This window comes from Anomalospiza imberbis, chromosome 3, assembly GCF_031753505.1.
Source record: "Anomalospiza imberbis isolate Cuckoo-Finch-1a 21T00152 chromosome 3, ASM3175350v1, whole genome shotgun sequence".
Classification (NCBI taxonomy): Eukaryota; Metazoa; Chordata; class Aves; order Passeriformes; family Viduidae; genus Anomalospiza; species Anomalospiza imberbis.
In genome coordinates, this window is record NC_089683.1 from 72,644,171 (window position 1) to 72,665,851 (window position 21,681).

The 21,681-nt window shown below is 41.5% G+C and overlaps 1 protein-coding gene across 1 annotated transcript in view; it reads right to left on the reverse strand.

Annotated features, from left to right (window-relative positions):
- The window catches only part of PGBD5 (piggyBac transposable element derived 5), a 66,071-nt gene that overhangs the window by 28,852 nt on the left and 15,538 nt on the right, over positions 1–21,681 (reverse strand). Inside the window, exons 2-3 of the mRNA XM_068185095.1 lie at positions 8,672–9,099; positions 652–786 (exon numbers count right to left, since the gene is read on the reverse strand). Coding sequence (XP_068041196.1) covers positions 652–786; positions 8,672–9,099 — 563 coding nt within the window. The remainder of the gene's footprint in view (positions 1–651; positions 787–8,671; positions 9,100–21,681) is intronic.

Genomic DNA, 21,681 nt, shown 5'->3' on the forward strand with positions numbered 1-21,681 from the left:
TTCAAGGGCTCTCAAAATACATCAGCTATTTGGGGAATCTGAGAATTTGAGATGATGTTCCCAGTGCCTTACAACAATACAAACAAACCCTTTAACATGTCTCTCACTCCAGCTGACATCTCACCTTGAAGTCACATCAGATTTTATTTCTTTGATTAAGAGGTAGATGTGTGAAAAGATGTATAATAGGGGCCTCCACTAACATGTTTCTCACAGAAAAATTGACATCTTGGTACCATATTGATTTAGTCTATTGGACACCACTGGCTATCACAGGTGCAGTATTATAGGTATAAGAGAGAAAATCTGACTCATTAAAAATGACAAATCACAGTACCTAGACATTTAGATAAACTTAGGATATACAGACAGACCTTTTAACCGCATTTCAATGTAATTAGCTGAAGGCTGGCAGCCATATGGACAGTATTAGACACAGAAACTCTCAGTTAAATCATACAGCAAACAAAGCATGAGGAACTTGTCATCACTGTCTGTCACGTTTTGTATCCGCAGGAGTCAGAGGCCTCCTGCATTCAGACTGCAGCTCCCAGCCAGGTAACCAAGAGAAGTGACTGTTACCTTTGGTCCTACAGTACATTTAAGGGCCTGCTGGAACTGAATGAAGACATTTGAAGAGGTAAAACCCACCTGGCAGATGAAACCAGTGGATGAGCACTGCCGAACCCAAAGACTGAATTTCCTCTTTTTCCTCTTGCGCAGCTCCCTCTCTGTACAGGTTGCAATGAAAACAGGATCCTCATCTATCAGGGGCTCATGTAGCACCTGCAAGTGGCAAGAAAAGAGGCAGGGAAAGAAACAGAAGAATACATGATTGCTAAAAAAAAAAAGGTGCTTTAATTGCTTTCAAGGAAATACAACCCTTGCACTGTGCTTATGTGCATCACCCCAAAGAAGCAAACCCACTTTTGTTTGATGCTACCATAACAAAAAACAAAGCCTGGCCAAGCACGCCCCATTATGGATAGCTGCTCTACATGTAATTTGCAAACACTACAAGGCACAACTCTCACTTCTTACTATCTGCTACAGTTCAACATCCCTCCAAAATGATGCAGGGGATGGGGCAGGCAGAGTGAATTTTTAGCAGCATCCTTCTCCATGCTTCTTCAGAAGCTTCATATTGTTTGGCAGAATGTCTTCCACCCAAACATCCCCTACAATTCATTGTAAAGCACATTCCTTGGTTATAGCAAAGGAAAACACATAATAGAGAGAGAGAGAAGTTAAGGGAGAAAAAGATGCTTTCTGCTGCCACTTAAGGAGGTGATAAAGAGACAGAAAATATTTTTCCTAGCAGCAGCAGCTTTAGGGAAGTCTCTCTTGCCTCAGGAGCTGAAAAAGTTGACAAAAGGAGACAAGGATAAACCACCAGAGGCAGAAGTAGAAAAGGCAGACTGGAGCAAGTAAGAAAGACCTGTGAAAGTGAAGCAGCTTCTGCATTCGGCATCCAGGTGATGCAAGTGGTTCCCTGTTTTGTTACACTTCTCTCCATTAATTGGCAGCAAAACTGAAGTGTGATACTGCTAGGTATCACACTGTGGAACTCACCTATAGAAAAGCACTTGTAGCTCCCCACAGCTCACAGTCAGCTGTGCATAACACACACATACCTGACTGCACAATGTGCAAGTTGTCTAGCAAGCCACTTGTGAAAGTACAAAGACTTGCAAACTGTTGAAAGGTCTCAGCTGATGAATGCTGACCAAATTCAGACATGTACATCTAAATCAGAACAAGTCACTACAGGCTCCCCTCCTTGTACACGCAGGGAAAGCAGTCCCAGCAGGCCATAATTCATACCCTTGTAAAGACGTGAAAAATAGTCAGATGGGTTATAATTTCAAGGAGTCTGTTTTTTTCCAGTGCCATCCCTCCAGGAGACAGCCTCAGATACAGGTATGCAAATGCTCCCACCCTCAGACAAAACCTTTCCACACATGCATGTGTGCTACTTTTGTGCACATCTGCACAGTCAGCAGCAGAAATGAGAACAAAGCCACACTACACCTAAGAGTGATGCTTGTCGGAGAGATGTGGTGGGTGAGCAGTTAAGCACCAGAGATGAGCAGCTGCTGGTCTCCTGAACACAAGATGCTTGCTGAACATCACTCTGTCAGCCCAAAATAGGCACCCGTGCCCTCCCCCCGCAGTGATGGCTGCACACTGTCATTTATACGCACTCCACTTTTTAACGACTCATGAAACATTCACAGGACCATCTGAAAGCACTCTTGTGAAATGTTCAAATTATACACCAAAATGCAGATGTGAGCAAGGAGAGCTGCACACAAAGCTCTTTGTTCTTCCAGCTGCAGCTGCCCTGTTTCCCCACTGAAGCCACATCTTCCTCTCTCAAGGTCAAGAACAGAACCCTTCCTATCTAAAGGCCATCTGGGGCATTTCCTGAGGCTTCTGCCTCAGAGAATTCTGAACAGCATTTTGCAAATATTAAACTTGCTCTCATTCACTTTTGCCTTTCTGCTTCTCAAGTGCAGAGGGAAGAAGCACATCCTTTGGGGTAGGGTTGGATACATGGCTAAGAATTTCTCAGCTTCTGGAAAGGCTTTCTTACCAGGCAGATCCCATTGAGTGGTGTGGTTCCACTGTTATAATCTCCCCTACTGTAGGATGGAGAGCAGCAGAAAGAAAAGGCTGTATGAGCATCACCTTAGGCCATCTCCTACCCTCTGTCATTAGCTTCTTTCCCTCTGCACCACAGCGTCAATTCTCCTCGCAGCAGCTCTACTGCATCCTATTTACCCTTCACACTCTTTCTGCCTTCTATGACACAGAAGCCTGTCAGCCTTACATCTAGAAAGCGAATCTGAATATTTAAAACTGGTCTCCATCTTCCTTTTCTTTCTGCCCATGCTCAGCCCTGCTTTCCCTCCTTTGTTCCTCTGTATTGAATTTAAGTAATTTCTCTATAAGTTCCAACTCATCTTTTGTGAAGAGGGAATAAAAATGTGAACAGGCTAGGGAAAGATCTGCTGTCACTGCAAAGACAAAATGTGGACAGGCAAGGAAAATGAACAGAAAACCATGGAGCTTCCTCCAGAGAGTAGGAGACAAGGGGTTTTCACCCCTCCACATGCAACCACTGCTTCAACAGCTGCAAAGAACTTTGCAAGCAAGGCACTGTATGGGCTGTGCCTGCCCCTGGCAGGAGTTTTTGGGACAAAAGTTAGCCCTGTTGCTACTGCCCCATCCTATTAGTTTGTTCACCCTCCTGTATTCTCAGTCTCCCTGCTTTTCCTGTAATCTCAAATCCATCTGTTTGCCAAATCTCCATGCAAAGTTATATTTGCTCCCTCTCTATTCCCCATTCTTGCTGTTGCTGCAATACACACTTTTACAGGAGTGAGCTTACCACCCCCATGGCATATTCTTTCCTGCTTCTCATCTTCCTTGATAAAAATCTACTTTCAGGCTTAGTTACTCCTACATGTATTCCTGGCCGCCTTTTCACCATCTTTTTCTCACTCCCCAAGTGCTCTCCACTTCCTATTCTGACTTCCTATGATGCAAGATAGTTTGTGGATTTCTTCATAGAAATCATCTCCATTTTCTTCTCTCAAATTCCCAGTTCTGTTCAGATCTCAGAAGCTCGTCATCTAGTTGCTTTGTTCCCCCACTGCTATCCCTTTCCTTTCCTTCAGTAATCCTTATCCCTGATAGGTCTACCTGCCAAACTTTCACTCTTTGTTCTCCCCTCAATATGTATTTGCACTCCAAGTGTTGCAAAGGCAAGACTCAAAGATGGGACTCCATCAATTGCTCTGTCTCACAATATCTTTCACTCACAGAACAAAACAGCCACTGTCAGGAGTGCCTTTCTGTCTTCTCCATTTTAGACCATTTCCAATGCGCTTTCCACACCAAAATTCCACCCATCCTCTCTCACCAGAATCCAAACAGGCTTGTAGACAAAGCCCTGAATCACTAAGTCTTTTGTACTTGGAACTCCTGGACTCCATATACTTAGATAATGACCCAACATATCCAGGAAACATCTCATCTTGAGCTCCATAGCCATCCACAACACAGGCTGTCTCTTCAGCCTTCAGCCTCTTCTCTTCTCCTGTCTCCTGGAGAAGCTCCCTCAGCTTGCCTTGTCTCTGGCTTTTGGTGGATATCATCCAGTTGCAGAGGCCCCTTGGTACTGTGTCTGGATGCACAGTCAGCCATTCCTCCTGCAAGAGTAGCTGGTGCTTCTGCCTCTCTGCTTCAAAGCTCCTCCTGTCTAATCTAAATTCTCTTGCTGGAGTCTGACATCTCTGCTTGCATATCTAGCTGCCAGTTCTGTTTCCATTATGTTACATTTGGGAACATCTCCCTTCCGTTAAGAACCCCTCAGTATTTCCTTTTTTGGTCATTGTAGATGTCCCTCTCCTGCTGCAGATATGACTGGCTAGTGCATTTGAATGTCAGTCTTTATCTCCTACTCACAAAATCTCCTCAGCCAGGCAATGCCTATATTTTCCATGCTTTCTGAGTAAGAGCTCTAAAATGGCACTCATTTTAGAGTAACAACCCACCCACCCAGAAAAGTTTACATCAAAACCCCACAACCATCCTGCAACAGTTTTACTTTTACTCAACATAAGGCAATCTTCTCCTACAGACTGCTGCTGGAAAGCCATTTTCCTAGTCCATCACACTGACCACATCACTTTTCTTTATTTCTCTCTCGTAGTTCTTCTCCAGTATATCAGACAGATTCTTTCTCTTCTCATTTTCAAAGTCCTGCTTGGCCTATCCACACTTTACAGAGCCTCTTTGCCATCATTCAAAGGTTAACTCTGACCCCCAGTGGAGCCATGATTCCATGCTCCTCTGCCCATTTGTTCAGTCATCAATCAATCCTCTTAAAAAAAAAAAAAGTCAGTTCTTACAGCACTCCATTACCATTACGTAATTTAAAAATAGCAATGAAGTTTCATCACTTTCTGTTGCCAAACTCTCCCTAACATCTGGCTTCATGAAAGGATCATCTGGCCAAGAGCTACAGGACATCAGAAATTTGCCTTGCTATTCAATATTCTTATTGCTCCTCTGTCTTTCTCTTGCTCAATGTCTTATACTTGGCCAGCATTCTCTGAATATTTATGTATTCATGTCACACTCCCAGAAGCTCTAAGACAGAATGATTCTCATTTGGGACCAGCACCCTCAACTCCTAAAGAATCATTTTGAGAACAGGAAAACTGAAATATACAGGTACAGCACAAGCAAAGTCTTATGATTTGGAAATACCCAATATGAACATTTAAGCATGAGTACAGAAAAGCAAGTTGACCAGCTTGTTTTTGACCCTCTGTGTTTTCAAAGAGGCTGTCATCTAAAGCTGTGAGCTGGTTTGGAAGAGCTATGGTGAAACTGCTTAGCTGTACCCTATGATACCACCAAGAGTGAAACACAAAGAAGCTGCCCAGTAATTGGCCAAAGTTGAGCACCGTGCCCTTGGAGCGAGACATTGGACTTCTCTGTTTTGCCAGGGGATTCATTCCTGCTGGAGAGAAGGTGACTGTTCCCAGCTGATATTTCACTGGGCAGATGCAAAACTGTTTGGTTCCAAAACACCAAAGAGAAGGTACTTTAGAGGGAGAGGGAAACAGAGAGAACCTGGAGTTATGCTCCTGACCTCTCCCACAGCAGTCAGGGACAGACAGAGACAGCAATCTTGTCTAGCCACATCCTGCTGACGAGCATATAAATACTCAGCAGGCACAGAAGGATATTTGAGCAGTGATGTTATTTTCCCTGAACTCCTCTGGTTTCTGGAATTCAGTGTATATCCTTGGCAGGTGAGTACCCTTGAATTTGTTGTTCTGTACCTCCTGAGTGTAGGCAGGGCATCCTCCCTGCCTTCAGGCTTGCAGATATTAGCACAGCCACAGAGCTAAGTAGCAAAGAAATAACACTGCTTACAAGAACACACCCAAATGACCACCTCTTGTTGCTCAGGTAGAGGTGGTGCTCATTTATACAGATGTTGCTGAGGAGGGATAAGATGCACAGAATATTCCTGTCTTTTTTTTTTTTTTTTTACCAATCTAGGTCAGAACACCATATTTTCGACTTTAGAAACTACAGCTAGCACTGCTGATACACAATTAAAATGTTCTGGACTTCCAATTCCTTCATAAGCTGGAGAGTAATTATTTCCTTTTGTTTGTTCAGTATATTTAGCAAAATAATTATAATTCACTAGATTGTTTTCTTTGTTTTGGTATACTGGCATAGTTTTTTCTCCCTGTTTCCTTTCATAGCAACGGTGGTGCTATTTTTACAGGCACATTTGGGCAGGGGGAGGGGTCACAGACAAGAAAAAAAAAACCCTAAGTATATTCTGACTGAAGTTCCACTTGAAGAATCTTTTCTAGCTCTCAAAAAAAAAAAAAATCTATAGAAGAAATAACTGTGAAGGCAGATGTTGTACTACTTGCTGGATGCAGATTGTCCCTGCTCAGTCCATACGGGTGAGTTAAACATGGCATCTTCCTAAACTGTGTTCTGTGAGTCCACACTGCCAGAGGAAAAAAGTCAGTAACAAGCCTACCCATAAGCCCAAACAGCCCTGCTGCATTCAACAGGAACTGTGATTTAGCTGTTTGATGCCACTTACAAGAAGGTAGCATAAAGCTTGTGTGTAGGAGTGACGGTGGGTGGGTCAGCAACAAGTCACCCAGGTACCACAAATCCCATGTTTAAGATGCCTTAAGCAACAAATCCATTCTGAACTTGGGATTTCAGGTATCACTGATCACAGAAACCTGGGCCCCCTCGCCAATTGGCTTTCAGAGGCAGAACTTCCAAAAGCCCATCTAGAGTAGTTCTTTTCCCTCATCTTTCCATTTGTTTCTGTGCAACTGGATTATTATTTTTAATTATTTCTGGTATTTCTCACAGGACATTCTGGGTTTGATGTATACTGCAGTCTGCATTCAAGACAATTTGCAGGGAGAGGTCTTTCTTACTGTTTTGAGCAGATGGGGTCCTCATTTCTTGAGACAGCTAGTGTGCTTCCCTGACTGATGGCACCCAGGAGGATGTCACACACAAGGCTCCTTTCAGGAGGAGGCCTGGAACACTCCCCAGAAGCCTACTGGAGGTACACTAGGGTATTTTTAACAACAGATTCAAAACCTTATACTTTCTCACAGAGTTATTTTTGAAGCTGTATTTTAGTGCTTTTTGTTCACTCAATATCACTGAAACATGCTGCATACAAATCACTGACGTAAACACTTGACAAAAGGAGCAGAGAAGTGGAGGAGGAAGGAAGAAAATTGGGCTGTCTCTACTTCTTCCCCCTTATTTTTTTTAAGTAGCATCTCCTTACCAAGCTCAGGATAATAATGCATTTTGCTTGGAAAGATTTAGATGTTTTGCCACTGCAAACAGGGTGCTGAGATTTTGTCAATTCAGTTCTCAAGCCTTGCTCGGGATGGGGAATGGGAGAAGAGATATATATGCAAATAAAATCTTATCCTTTAATGGATTTGCACTCACAGTATGTGTCAGAGCACATCATTATAAGCATTTGCATTAGACACAGTGATGAATTTCTGAAGCCTTTATCTTCTGCCCATTGAAGTCAGCAGCCATAAGGATTACATTTCATATCTTTGAGGGAGCTCAGTCCGAACAGTTCCATGTTTCTCACTGCCTGTTTTGTCTTAATGGAAAGATACCTTGCATAGCTTGGTGATAACACTCCTCCCTCCTCCCTTCTCTACCTTAACAGCTTTTTAGGCAGCTGTGTTCTCCTGGGTTATATAGGTATGATTTTTATTGTCTATAAAATGAACTGTAATCACTTGCCATTTATTTTAGGCACACTTCAATGGATGTGTAGCATCTATGCCTTCATTAATTTTGTGAAGTGGGCAAAAATGGGATCCTTCAGAAGGGAAAGAGGAAGAAAAAGAGGACTATGGACACAACAGCCTTTCCAAATGCCTAAGTGAAATATTTATATTCTGGAAATAGAGAATTGATTGAAAAGTTGTATCAAGCAGTAACATATTTCATGCTTATTTATTTTTCTTTCCAGATTTCTGAACACGACTAGTAGCAACAGCTTCAAAAACAGATAATTTATATTGAATGAAGTTTAAATAGATTATGATGAATATTAAAAGATTTTCGCCTGTCCCCCTTTCCAGTCACGAGGAAGCAGCAGTGTTACGGGACCATACAGCAAGCACCTACTGCTAAGGTCAGGGACAGTCACTCTCAAACTCCTCCATCCAACAGCCTGCTTCCCTCCAGCCCAGATGAACTAGCTCTGCCCTTTCCACCTTTGCACAACCTGCAACCTCCCATCCTCGGGACAGCAAAACCTACTGGTGGCCAGCCTCACTGAGAAGTGTCCGGGCTTGTTTAGGTCACTAAAGCAAACAGCTCCAGCTCAGAGAGCACCATTCCCACTGAAACCTGTTTGGTGCCTGCACTGACAGACACTGATGAGCACTTGCACAGGACAGGGCTGCTCTCTCTCTTGCTTCATGGAGGCACTGCAGCACAGCTGCACACTGGGAAGCCCCAGCTTTCCCCAGGCAGCTGTGCTGTGCACTTTCTGTCCCAGTGAGACAACCAGAGTGCACAGGTCAGATGTTCCCTCCAACAGCTTAACTCTTACCTGGGCTTGTGAAGGTCTGAAAGCAGAGTCAAAGCCATTCTGCAGAGAGTCCAGAAAAGGCTGGATTTTGTAGAGGCTATGCGTTGTCTGGCTCGAGCGGAAGGCCACAATGTGGAAGTACTTCAGAATCTTCTCAAATCTTGATTGTGTCATGATAAGTGCAATGCTCTTGTTGCTGTAGAAGCCACTGCTCCAGATGCTGAGAACAGACTCACAGTGGTGGATGCTGGTTGATATCATGTAGCCTAAGAAGGCCTTCATTTCTGTCAAGGTGACGTCAATCCAGGCATCGTCACTACCAAACCTCTCCTGGTATTTCTTTGCATACATATTGGTTTGGACCACCATATTCTTTAGTACATTGTCAGGGACAAAGAGCTGAAAAAAGTCCATGGCACTGGCAGTCAGGGGCATTTTTCGTGTTGGACCTAGGACAAAAGAAGGATAGATAGGTACACTCCTGATCACCACAAGGCACGTCCAACACCAGAAATTAAAAGCATGATTAATTTTTCTCATGCAAATGATGGCATGTACCCATTGCCTGACAGACTTCATCAGGAAACCTCCCCTCTCCGCCATATTCTCCCTCCTGTAAGATACTATACACTATGAAAAGTTCCTCCCTCTGCTCTGCGCGCTCATTACTTTGCAGCATGCAGGCCTTTGCAGTGAGACAAGCAGGCATTTTATTTCTCCACTTACACAATATCTGCAACTTTTGTCCTCAGCAGCTTTGGACTCTTTCTGGATAGTCTTTTATTTGTCTATATGCATGTCAAAGCAGTGCCTTCATCCAAACAGCCCAGGACAATATGAGTCCTCCAGAGACAGCACTGCCCTCATCCCAGATGACATAATTCCTAGACTCTATAACTTGATCCTACCTTTTCTCCTGCACCTCTAATTCCTGCCTAATTTATTGTCATAATTCTGTGACTTTCATATCTGGCCCTGCTCCACACAGAGTCATATGTGTCTATGTGTTTTTGAGTTTTGTGCCTCTGCCACCACATTGGAGTTTTATCCTGCAGTCTGATATCCCCAAGAAAGCACATTACCAGAACAAGTCACAGCTACCATGTGGCTAGTGTCACTGTCCCACATCACAGGGAATATTTTTAGCACTATAATGCATGCAGTGGTCCTCTTCCTCCCAAAATGTAATAAGCCTTGCAGTCCCATGCTGTGATTACTCTAGCATTTCACTGATCTCACACCTTCTCTGCCAGTTTCAACTACTCCATAAGAGGAGGGTGATAAAAACAAAAAGGAGGCTCTAAGGGCTGGCAGCAGTGTACGAGTGTTACAAGGTCAGCCAGTCAGACACCAAATTACACTAAACTGAATTAGGAACACCAAACCCACAATACCAGGGATGCAGACACCAGTATTTACAGCCCACTCTCCTCTAATCCCTCCCACAAACTAACCAAGCTCCATTCTAAAAGTAGTAGTTTTCATGGTTTTCATACTTGCACCTTGTGGTAGTGTTTTAGTTACCAGGTAAGGGCAGGGAACATTCTCTATTCTACAGAAGCAGTGAAAACCAATACCCTGAGAGGAGCAGCCTCTTCAAACCCAGCAGACAGGGGAGCACTTAAAAGCACCTCTACATCCCTGTGAAAAGACAATGTCATGGGTACAATCTCAAACCAAGAGCTGGATCCAAGAAATACTGCACACCTTAGTCCAGCAGCCTTCAGCCCTGGGACTGTCTGAAACACTCCTCCTAATCAAAAGGAGAAGGCATGCAGCTTCTCATTTGGAGTTCTGCCCAACAAGAGCAAGTCTTTCTTGCACTACAGGGCTGTCTGGATCTCAGCATCAGCTCTCCCAGCTGCATCAGAGCATGAGACTGACCATTCCACAACCTGGCTCTGCAATGATCCACTAGCACATTGCTCAGGTCGCATTCTCCAGTACCCTTGTATCTCAGTTCACATTCCTAGTTACAGCAACAACTACAGCTTGCAGAAATTTTCCATGAAACAGAACTACAAGGAATTACACAAATACTGTGGTTGGACTTACTCATACACCTTAATGTTTGGGTGCACTCTGGTGAACTCAAGCTACTAGAGGTATAGCAAAAATAACATCAAGACTTTGAAACAGTAAACCTCCAGATTACAAAGAATGCCAAAAAAAAATGGACTTATTTTTTAATAAGTGCAGTGGGGAAAAAAAAAACCCATCTATTTAAAGATTACTTTCAAATTCTAATTTGTGAAATTGAGAAACTTACAGTTGAAAGCACATTCCTCTATATTGTAAGACCAGAAGAAAGAGCCTCACACAAACCATGTTTTGGTAGACAGAAGAGAAAATTTCAGTTTAAATTATAAAATATTTTCATTATCAAGTGAAAACTATGGGGCTAGAATAGATATATTTCCTTCACCTTAAGTGCTAGTGCAATAATAAAGCTGCTTAACAAATGTTTTCTTCTTTTGATCAGGAGGTTTATTTTCTGCTAGCACTGGCTTGACTGTTATAACTCACAAAGATGCTCTATGCATGACTCTGTATCTTCATTCTTCCCCATAATTTAATCAAGTTTTTATATTCTATGGTAGGTATGGCTTTTTGATAACAACACATGAAACAGAGTCTATTCCTAGTTATATATAAAATCTTGAGTAACTATTGAACTCAGCTCCAGTGCTCAGGCAACTTCCAGGTAGCACATAGAGATAGTTTTTAAATACCTGGCTTCAGAAGCAGCAGCTGGGAGTAGGGGTAATGTTATAAATCTTGTCTACAGCAAACAAGAATTCATAAAACATTAAGTCTTACAAAGTGAAATATGTTTGTCTTGAGACTCTTGGATATGGACAATAGGTACGTGCTGGACTCCATTTTCAGGGAGGTAAGAGCAGTCAGAAGCACAAAACATGTAATTTTGGTGTAATTAAATTTTCAGCAACTGCACAAGTTTACCTTGATAAGTGATAATGGAAACCTGCCAGGTATATGGGATACAATAATCCTTCCTTACCCAGCAGTCCTGCTCCAGACACAGAGAACCTGCTACCTCCTCTCCTTCCTGAAATAAATATACAAGCTTTGTATCTCATTGGTCATGCAGAGCCCACACAGCTCTAAAAAAGCAAGCTGAATCACTTTCTGACTCAAACATCAACATAACTGTTGATTAAATAAAATTATGAAAGCCCCTGTATAATCTCATTGTCTTAAAAAACAGCCTTTATTGGCAAAGTGAGCACAACTGATTCATAATTTACTGATATGCAATATAACAAGAGCAACATTGAATTTCAGTAGGAAAATAAGTGATTTTTTAACATGAATTGAGTTTTGCATGGTTAATAACCAGCCTAAAATATTTAAATATGACTTTCTAAATACACAAATATATCCCATAGAGAGAGCCAACTGTCTGCATAAGGAACTTAAGTAGCTAATTTGTACTTTTAAAGGATTTTTACATTGACTCAAATGACACTTACCCAGAAAATACTGATATGAAGAGTTCAGTGTTTCATACATGCACTGTTTAGCTTTCAAAGCTTTACTCAGACAAATGAAAGAGTGGCTTTGCCTAGTTGTCTATTCTCAGAATGATGATAGAATTATGACTGTAAAAGTCGGATTTTTCTCTCTCCTCTGCTACAGAGTGTTTGCATGAAGAATATATTTACTTTCATAGGGTTTCTTTAAAAGCCAGTCAGGGTTTCCAACACAAATGACAGAGACAAAGTGCAAAAGCACTCTTGGAGCGTCTGAACATGCAGCCAGACCCAGTATTCCATGCACAGTCAGGACAGGGACAGAGCTCTACTGAGTAACCTCTGATTGGGCAGCACACACGCCAGCACCAGAACTTTGGGCTTGCTCAAAGTGACCTTGCAGGATGTGGAAAATAACTAACAACTTCTGTTTTGATACAACCTACACACACAAGCTTCCTCCTTCTCACTCTGTCTTGCCAGCAAGAACTTGCTTGTGCAACCCACAGCAACCACCTTGCAAGTCATTACTGCTATTTTGACTAGTTGGTTCCCTTTTCTCTTTTGCACTCAGAAGGAATGTCTCCCACAAAGAGACACCTCCATTTGTAAGAATAGTCTCAAAATAAATGAACAAACTAAGCACAAAAAACCATTTGTGTGTCTGTACTAGCACTCTGACTATGAAGCAAAAGCTGGCACCTTGCCCTCGGAGAGTGTGCATTGCAGAGCTCGTTTTGGCTCAACTCGGCTCAGGGTAAACTGCAGCTGCCTCACTGGCTCTGATGTCTAGCAAGAGAGCAGGCTGCACACTCAACTTCTCAGCAAACATACCCACTGCAGAACACCCAGAACAATTTAAGAAAAAGTGCAGGTGGAACTTCAGTCAGCCCCTGCATGTCGTCCTACAATCTCTGGTCTTCTCTCTTGGATGGGACCCCACTGGTCACATTCTTCCCCCTGCTTCATTTCCCTTTCTAGTCTTCCTCGCTGAGCAACACATTAGGGAAAAAAAATAAGAATCCCAAGTAAATGAAATGCTTTTTTCTTACTTAACTGGTTTGCAGAATTAAATTATTTGAGAGCATTTTTAAAAGGTTTGTGTATCCTTTCCCATTTTTTCTGTTCTGAGTATCAACCTGTAATTTAGTAGCTCAGAGTTCACAGATTCAGAATAAGGGATGGACAAAAGATAGAAAGTTTCAAAACGTACTGTAACCTATCAGTGCTTACAACATAGCATTCAAATCTTAAGGTCAAAAGCCTTGTTATTTTGGGCAGGATAAATCAGATATGTAAGGAGAAAATGCAGTGAAATAAAGTTCTTTTGCTTTGCTGTGCAAAAGACTCTGCTCTCATTCAAACTGCAGTCAAGGCCCACAGTAAAATATCTCATTACTCTGACAGGTCCAGGTGTTACCCTATGTATAATAACCCAAATTGCATGGTTTGTAAAAAAGCCTTGTGCAGAGCTATCACAGCTGACTTTGAAATTAATGCAACTTCATTAACAGCTTGGCAGACCCCAATACTCCCAAATCAGAAACAGGAGTGATAGAAGTATCAGTTCAAGAATTTAGAAGTGATTTTATTGTCTTCTTTCAGGAAAAATCTAACAATTTATAGCCACCCATGAGAATAGCACATTAAGCGTATAATATACATACCTAAGAAAAATCAATCTGAAAACTTTTTTTTTGGCCGTTGGGAAATACTTTCTCCTCCAACATATGGTACAGCCTTCAAAAACCAAGGTTTAAAAAGCCAATTAATTCCTTTTTCCTAAGTCCAAGCAGTTAGAGACTGTTTTATATTCCTGACAAGTTACCTTTGCAAAAGTGCACATGATTTTTGAGTCTTATTTAGAGAACATAAAAAGATGTGGACAGAATCCTTTCGTCAGAAAATACTCATCCATCAAAAAAATCATGACGTCTTTATGGAAGGTGTCAATTAATGAAATATGACAGACAGTTAAAACAATTTCTCATATTTTTCAATATGCAGGGAGCATTATAAACAGCTAAAAAATAAAAAAGGCAAGAAAGCAAAAAAGGTTGTTTTAGTATTTCCCAAGTGAATATTTTTCAGAATTTCTGTTCACACTAAGTTTCCTCATGTAACCTTTAGAAGCACTGGAGCATATCTTGCTTGCCAGAATATCAGTCTTCATATCAGCTCTGTCCTTAATGGCCTGGAAATGTACATCAGACCATCCTCAAACCATAGCCGGTTTGACAGCATCAGGACAAGCCTGTCAAGACAGCTTGAAGTAAGTTCACTTAATTATTTTCTAAGTTTTATCCCAGTTTATTTCAGAGACTGCTGTCATGTAGGAACTGGCCAGCAAGTATCCAGGTTTTCAGAATATTATGCTGCATCTTTTTGCATCTTCATTAGAAAAAGCTACCAAAGCTTCAGTGGCAGGCCAACTTTGCTAAGTCAAAGGCATCATCCTAATTTACACCAGCTGTGATTCTGACCAGTATTTTGGGCGAGTAGATGTCTGTTTCTGTTATTTTCATAGAAAAATCTTAGCTTCCTTTAGGGACTGCCTTGCACCAGAATTCAATATAAATGATGAAAACATGATCCATACTGTGGCACTGCTTAGAGATGAGAGCCAGCTTAGGAGGAAGCAATTTAAAAAGTCAACAATGCCCAGGCAGGCCCTCGGCTTAGAAAGAAGAAACTGGACATAGTCCTTCCAAAGATGGTACTTTTTGTAGACTAATGAGTTGTGGTGAAAAATTAAAACTTCACAATTTTGATAGATTTGTAAGATTTGGTATGTATTTTAGTTTAGTGCTGGGCGCACGTCAGGGTTTTCTCTTTAATGGGCATGTGTGCCCTTTGACGATTTTCGATCTTTTTTATTATTTCATACTAATTTATATATACATAGGATCTCATCATAGGTGCATGCATATTTATTTTGCTGATTTTGTGTTACAATTTGCAGTTGGTCTTTTGTACAGAGAACTTTCTAATCCCTTTGTTAATTTTTTGCAGACTTAGCTTTGGTTTTTTTTTTTTTTTTCTTAGTTTTCAGAGTTCAAGGGGCCTCTCTTATCTCTTCACTTTAGAGATTACATTCTTCTTCTTAGCTAAGATAGTTTTTACAAACACAGCATAGCTAATAGACTAAACTACATATTTTACTTATATTAGCAAGTTACTACACAGCACATTTCACCTAAATCCAAATAAATTTTCTACCCTGGTAAATTTTACTCTGTTTCACTATAAGGGCTCACTCTCAGGAGCCCATGCTTCTGGGTAAGTTTTTGCAAGGTCACCTTTACATAAACTTTTCTTGCACCCTTGCATGGGCACTCAGTAGCTGCACTTCTGCTCTACGTTTAGTTTCAGTAAGTCTATTCCAAGCTATTTAGTAATGTGTGATTTGCCTGCACTCTTCCACCCTTAAAAATAAGCCTTTGACAATGCTTCCATGTCTGCACACAATAACCGTAGTCAAAAAATTGTTCCAAGCAGCTTCTCTGAAAAGCCACTTTCTCTTCCCTCCCTGGCATTAAAAAAGGATTGTTTTCTTCACAGCGTCAGCAATAAAGCGATCCACAGACTGCAGTCTGACTTTTATCCATAGAGAGCATTAAGAGCTGTGTCTAGAAGCAATCCAAGGACAAATGAAAGTGGACTGAAAACCAGAACAGAGCTGCTCCATGCTGACTCTGGTCCTAAGAGTCCCTGGCCTCCCCAGCAAGCAGCACTGAGTTAGTGATAAATTAAATAGAGAACTTATTTAGAAAAATCAAACAGTAAAATTAATGAAGTATTTAGCAAACTAAGGAACTTCCTGCAATTCAGCTGGTTTCCATGCTGTGTACTGGATCCAGACTGTCATTCAGCTTTTTTTAAGCATTATAGCAAAACCCTTGAGCATCAAGTGTAGTCGGTAAACCTGGCATAGGTCAGGGATGAGTAATGCACTGTTCCACCAAACACAAGACAGTCTCCTCACCTGATGAGATAGTGACCTTCCAAAGCCTGGGGTGATAATGAAGGCACCCTGCCCATTCCTCCTTCATACTGCCATGTGCTGGCAGTTCAGCCTGCAAAACGTGAAGAACTTCAATGGGGCATCCAGACTGGGATACCAAGGGTAAATAATTTTGGCCATCACTCAGATTACCTTGTGTGATAAGACACTGTTGAAGAACAACTAGATTTTGAGGCATTTTCAAGAGACCAAGCAGGCAGGTCTTACACCTTTCTCATTGATCAAATGTATGCTGTACCACCAACAGCATTGGTCTGAGAATGAGAACATGCCAGACATGTTGTGGCAGTCTTCCAGGGAACTGTGCCTTGTTGTAGGTTTAAGCCATGGCAAAAAAATATTTAATTAAGAGAGTATTTCTTTGTGTTTACCATAATGTTTTAAAGCTACAAAGCTTTCAAGCTGTGACAACTATAAAGAATAAACAGCCCATTGCAGCTGATGTTGACACCTCTAATTATATACTCAATTTCTGTGGTGAGATCTTGCAATCGACCAATCACCATTTTCCCAACATCCAACAGAACCTCCCAAAGCACTGGTACAAGGTCTTAGGGTTAAAATAATTTCCAAAAGCCAAAGACCCTAGAGCAGCAGAATCAATGCTGAAGTAGTACTGTATTGTGTCAGTTTACATAATTCTTTGCACATTATTTGGCTGAGGGACTGCATATGCTCCTCCTCAGGGGACTTGCTGTTCCACAGCTTCCATAGTGGCTGATAGTCCACTGCATTCTTTTGTCACTGTAGTTTTCTATTAACATTTTACTGCACTGCTCCTGGCAGCCCAGCTGACACTGGGCACATCTAGCAGATTAGAGATGGCCATCGATGTGCTGACTTCATACACCACCTGCAATACAGCTTTTAGAAGATCATGCAGCAGCTACACATCTGTCTGTGGGCACAGCTAGGCACATTTATGAAATAACTGTACAAAGCAGCATGGATAGTTTTATGTTAGCACAACTCCCATTACCAGCAGGGTCACCTTCATAGCTAAATCCCAGAAGACTGCTTTGGGATGGTGCCATGGGGGGACTCCTCTCCTGCACTGGCAACTCTTGCAGGTACAATACCATCATCTCATCTTTCTTTTCCAGGCTCCTGGTCTGTTCTAGTACACACTGGTCACAAATACCATTACTCCCGTGCAACTTGCTCCTTTCCAGAAATTTAAAATGAAAATCCACCTTAAGCATCAGCATTATTCTATGCGAGGACCATGCCTTGAAAGGTAGGGCTTTTGTGCTTGAAGGAGGGAAAATAGCCCGATATATTTTTCCAAGCAAATCATCAGAATATTTAATTTATCTTTTGTAACTAAAAATCTATAAGTCAATATAAATGACCCAACTAACAAGATGCTGAAAGCCTTCACATCAACTCCTTTACATTCAACACATACTTATGCCATTGAAAAATGAACCTCCAGCTTTTGAGTAAGTCTCACAAAGAAATGGCTTTCTGTTTTGTTCAACAATTAGTTATTTATGAAAAAAGGAAAAAAATAAAAGAATACAGCAACCAGAAATCCAGACAGTTCAGTAAAGCATTGGAGACAACCTTATAATCCACAAACTTTAATTTCAGTACAGAATCTCCTAATGATTCATCATCTCCATCTCACATAAGCTAAGGTACAGTACTGGTCTCTGCAATTGCTTCCCAGCAGCAACAGGCTCTTCCTGGAGAAGACAGGGAGTATTTGTTAGAGTAAGCACACTTTCCCCAACGTATTCAATGCTACTTCTCAAAAACAGATGTGAGCACCTACTGCAGCACCCACTTGGGAGAGGGTGATTGGCAGGATGATGCTGCAGGTCTGCTAGAAGAGCTCAAAATCTGAATCTGCCAAGGAGGCTGGTGACAGGAGCATGGGGATAATATTCAGGCTTTTTCAAACCTGTTTCTTTTAGGTTGTACCAGCCTCCCTTGGATTTTACTGCTCTCTGTAGGAAAGCGTGCAATTGCATTTCTAGCTGAGTTTCATCAACTGCCCAGTAAGAAAAGTCTCCCCTGCTATCATCACCCCAGATTAAGAGGCAAAGGTGCTCTCATCACTCCATATTGCATCTGCACTTACACCTACTTTTAAATTTGTAATTCCCTTGCTTTATATTCTCCATGTTCCTCCCCAACACCCTCAAAAATCTCAGGACAAGCCACATGTTCTCTGCTGGTGCATTAGGATTAGAGGCAGATGAAAGTCTTAATATTTTCTTAGGACACCTAAGGTGCAAAGTGGAGGTCATGTATTTGCAATCCCTGCAAGGGTCAGGACTCCTTTACACATGCACACTATCACTTTGTGTGCTTTTTGTTTTCTTTTTGATCTTTTATTCCTGCCCCTGTGGTTAGACTGTCTTTTTCCATCCTTGCTCTGCCTGCCCTAAGAAGTGACCAGTGCTGCAGACTGTCTGAACATCTCAACTCAAAATAGGCAAGCAGTTGGAAAGTTCAGTAAGTTACTTCTATATACCATGTACATCAACATGCCTAATCCTCTTACCACATGCAGGATACATGACACACTCCACAGCACTCCAAGTGCTTAGGCTTCCTAATAACTCTTATAAATCCACAACTTGCCAGTTTGAAGAAGTCAGTGCACTTCTTCAGCAATTATGAGTGAAAAAAAGGCAGTCACCTGTGGAAAAGATGGGATTTATTACTTGTACTGCCTGTGGTAACTTCAGGGTGACACAAATGTGTATATGAGCCACTGTAGCCCCTGGAAAGGTTTTCAGGGAGCTGGGTCTGCAGAGAGCAAGCCAGAAACACAACTCAGGGCTAAACAGCGCATAGAGTCAGAGTGGGATCATCAGTGGCACAGCACTGCTCACTCTCAGCAGCAGCAATCCCTCAGCAACACAGCACCTCTCCCACAACCTCTGCCCAGCTACTGCGTGCAGCCTGCGGAGCTGCTCGGCTCCCGGCAGCTCCCACCGCAGCCCACGCCATGCTGCACGGCTGGCGGGCGCAAGTGCAGCAGGAATCAGGCCACACAGCTAGGTTTGCAAAGGAAAGCATTGTGTACTTTCCCACACAGCCTTTCAGGGAAGATGCTTTGTTGCTCTGGAGCCAAAGTCCACCTCTTCAAACACAGGCTTAGTGTGCTGCATTCTGAGATCAGGCAGGGAAAAGACTGGAAGTCACCAGACAGGCATTGCTTGCTAGTAGCCATCCAGAACACCAGATCACAGCAACACTTAGAGGTCAGCTTGTCCAGGCTTCTTCATATGAACCAATAAAAGCTGAAAGATCTCATAAGAATTAATCACTGTAAGAACATAGTTTAGGTTGTAAAAGCAGAAAGTAGCTTGTATTTCTCATCTTGGACCTAGCAGCAAGAAAGATTTCATAGAGCAGAGATTTTCAAAGAACTTAATGCTGTGTTCACATTAAAAAAAAAAAAAACAAACAAACAAAAAAAAAAAAAAAAAAAAAAAAAAAAAAAAAAAAAAAAACACCAAAAACGGGAACCTCCCACTTCCTAAGCTTTCTGGACCTAACTGCTAAAGTTGGTTTTATATTATAGATATATTATAGACAGATTTGTTCCTTTACATGGCCATTCCAGTTCCTCAGCCATTTGTTACTATGTTCACAAAGCTCTCATTTAAACAACATTTCTTTCCATTAATTCTTTATGTTGACTGCCTCATAAAATTAAGTAAGAGATCTACTGTGAAACTCCATCAGCTTCTTCCATCACCTTTGATACAGCTCCTTTCCTGCTCACTGTGAATGGCCCTGAATAGGTAACATTTTACCTTCCACATCAAGATTTTTTACATGCTTCCCTTAAGGTCCAGATTCTATGACCTTCATTGATGTTTTTAGTGGGGGGTAAAAAAAGACTTCAGATTATTATTAGCAAAATTGGGCCTGGAGTTTTTATAGCCTTGTCTGAGAAAACTCCAAGCCTACTAAGCAAGCTAGAATGTTATTTATTTAGGGAGAAGAGAGAAGACAGAGAAAGCAGGTGAACATACGGCTTTTCATCACAGCTACATCTGGGTCTGGTAGCATCCCTGGCAGAAGGATTCAAACCACTTCACAGAAATTCTCTTTCTGGGTCTGAACTGAAGCAATTTGGCAGAGCTGGATACAAATTACCACAGTCCTCCTTGCCAAGATCCAGGCACCATCTGCTTGGTCATACATGAACTTTTATCAAGATCCTTTCATAGACCTTAGCACAGCACCAACATGGGGTGCTGCACAAGACAATCTACTGGGCTGCAGGAAGAAAACATTTTTCTCTGTTGTTAACAAATAAAAAATAAAAAATAAAAAATTAAACAGTGTTGATTTCATCTTTATCTCATCCTGGTTTAAATTCTGGTTTTATGTATGCTTTATAATGTACATAGTATATTAGCACAGTAGTGCAGGTATATAATCTAGAAATAAATAAATAAATAAACATAGATTGGGGTACCTGCTGAAAAAACTTCCACTGCTAGGGGTGAATGATCAAAGATTATTGGGGAACACTGCCCTAGAGGTCTCCATTAACTGCATTCAGGACTAAAGCAGCCTAGTGAACCTACAGTTCACCCTCTTTTTAGCAGAGAGCTAAATGGGTGCTCAAATCCTATAAGCTTCAGCTGATCTACTTGTAGGTTTTATACCAATATAAAAAGGAGTAATTTCCCTTTGTCCTTTAAGAAAACTGTCTTCTTGTAAGAGCAGGGGAGTGGTGGTATCAGTCAGAGGTCCTTTTGCATTGGTATAGCACTTCTCATGTCACTCAAGAAACACATACCATTCAAGTCACATATCACTAAGGTAGCATCACCTATGCATACACTTATATGCATCTCTGGATTCAAAGAATAATGCACTATATTTACATCCCTTGACACTCCCCTGTGAATTTTAATTTCTGTCACTTGCAAATCAAAAGGACATGTAAGAGCCTTGTGTTTTTCTCTAACAGAAATAGGTTTCCAGAGCAGACACCCATCTTGCAGTCGGCCATGCAAATTATTAATCCTAAAAGCAAGACTGAGGCTGTGATATGTGTCATGACAGGAAAAAAGAGGAATGTCTTTTTACTACAAAAATCCTTTGTAGTCTATCCTGCAGCCACTTTGTCCTCCCTCCTGGGCCTTATGACCACCACAGATTTTGCTCACTCTTTGCAAACCTTAGCAAGCAAATTGGAACTCATGTTCTTCAGGAAGCATGGATTTTTTCTTTTGATCAAGGGATTTAATGTTAGTTCCTACCACTTAGATCTGATACCAAACTTCCTGCTGTTGAGACAATGTGAAGAAAACAGGTGGTACTTTCAATAAACATCAAAAGGGATGTCTTTTAAGAAATTTTTGAGGTTACAGTTTGACAATACTAACCTCTTCTAGGGTCTTTTCACTCCAGCCCAGCAGAAACCATATAAGGCAGATACTTAACTTTAAATTACAGTGATCAAATTATTCTTAGGCATCAGTGCAACACTACCCTGAGAAGTGCATATTTTTGAATTGAGATTAAGCATTCTT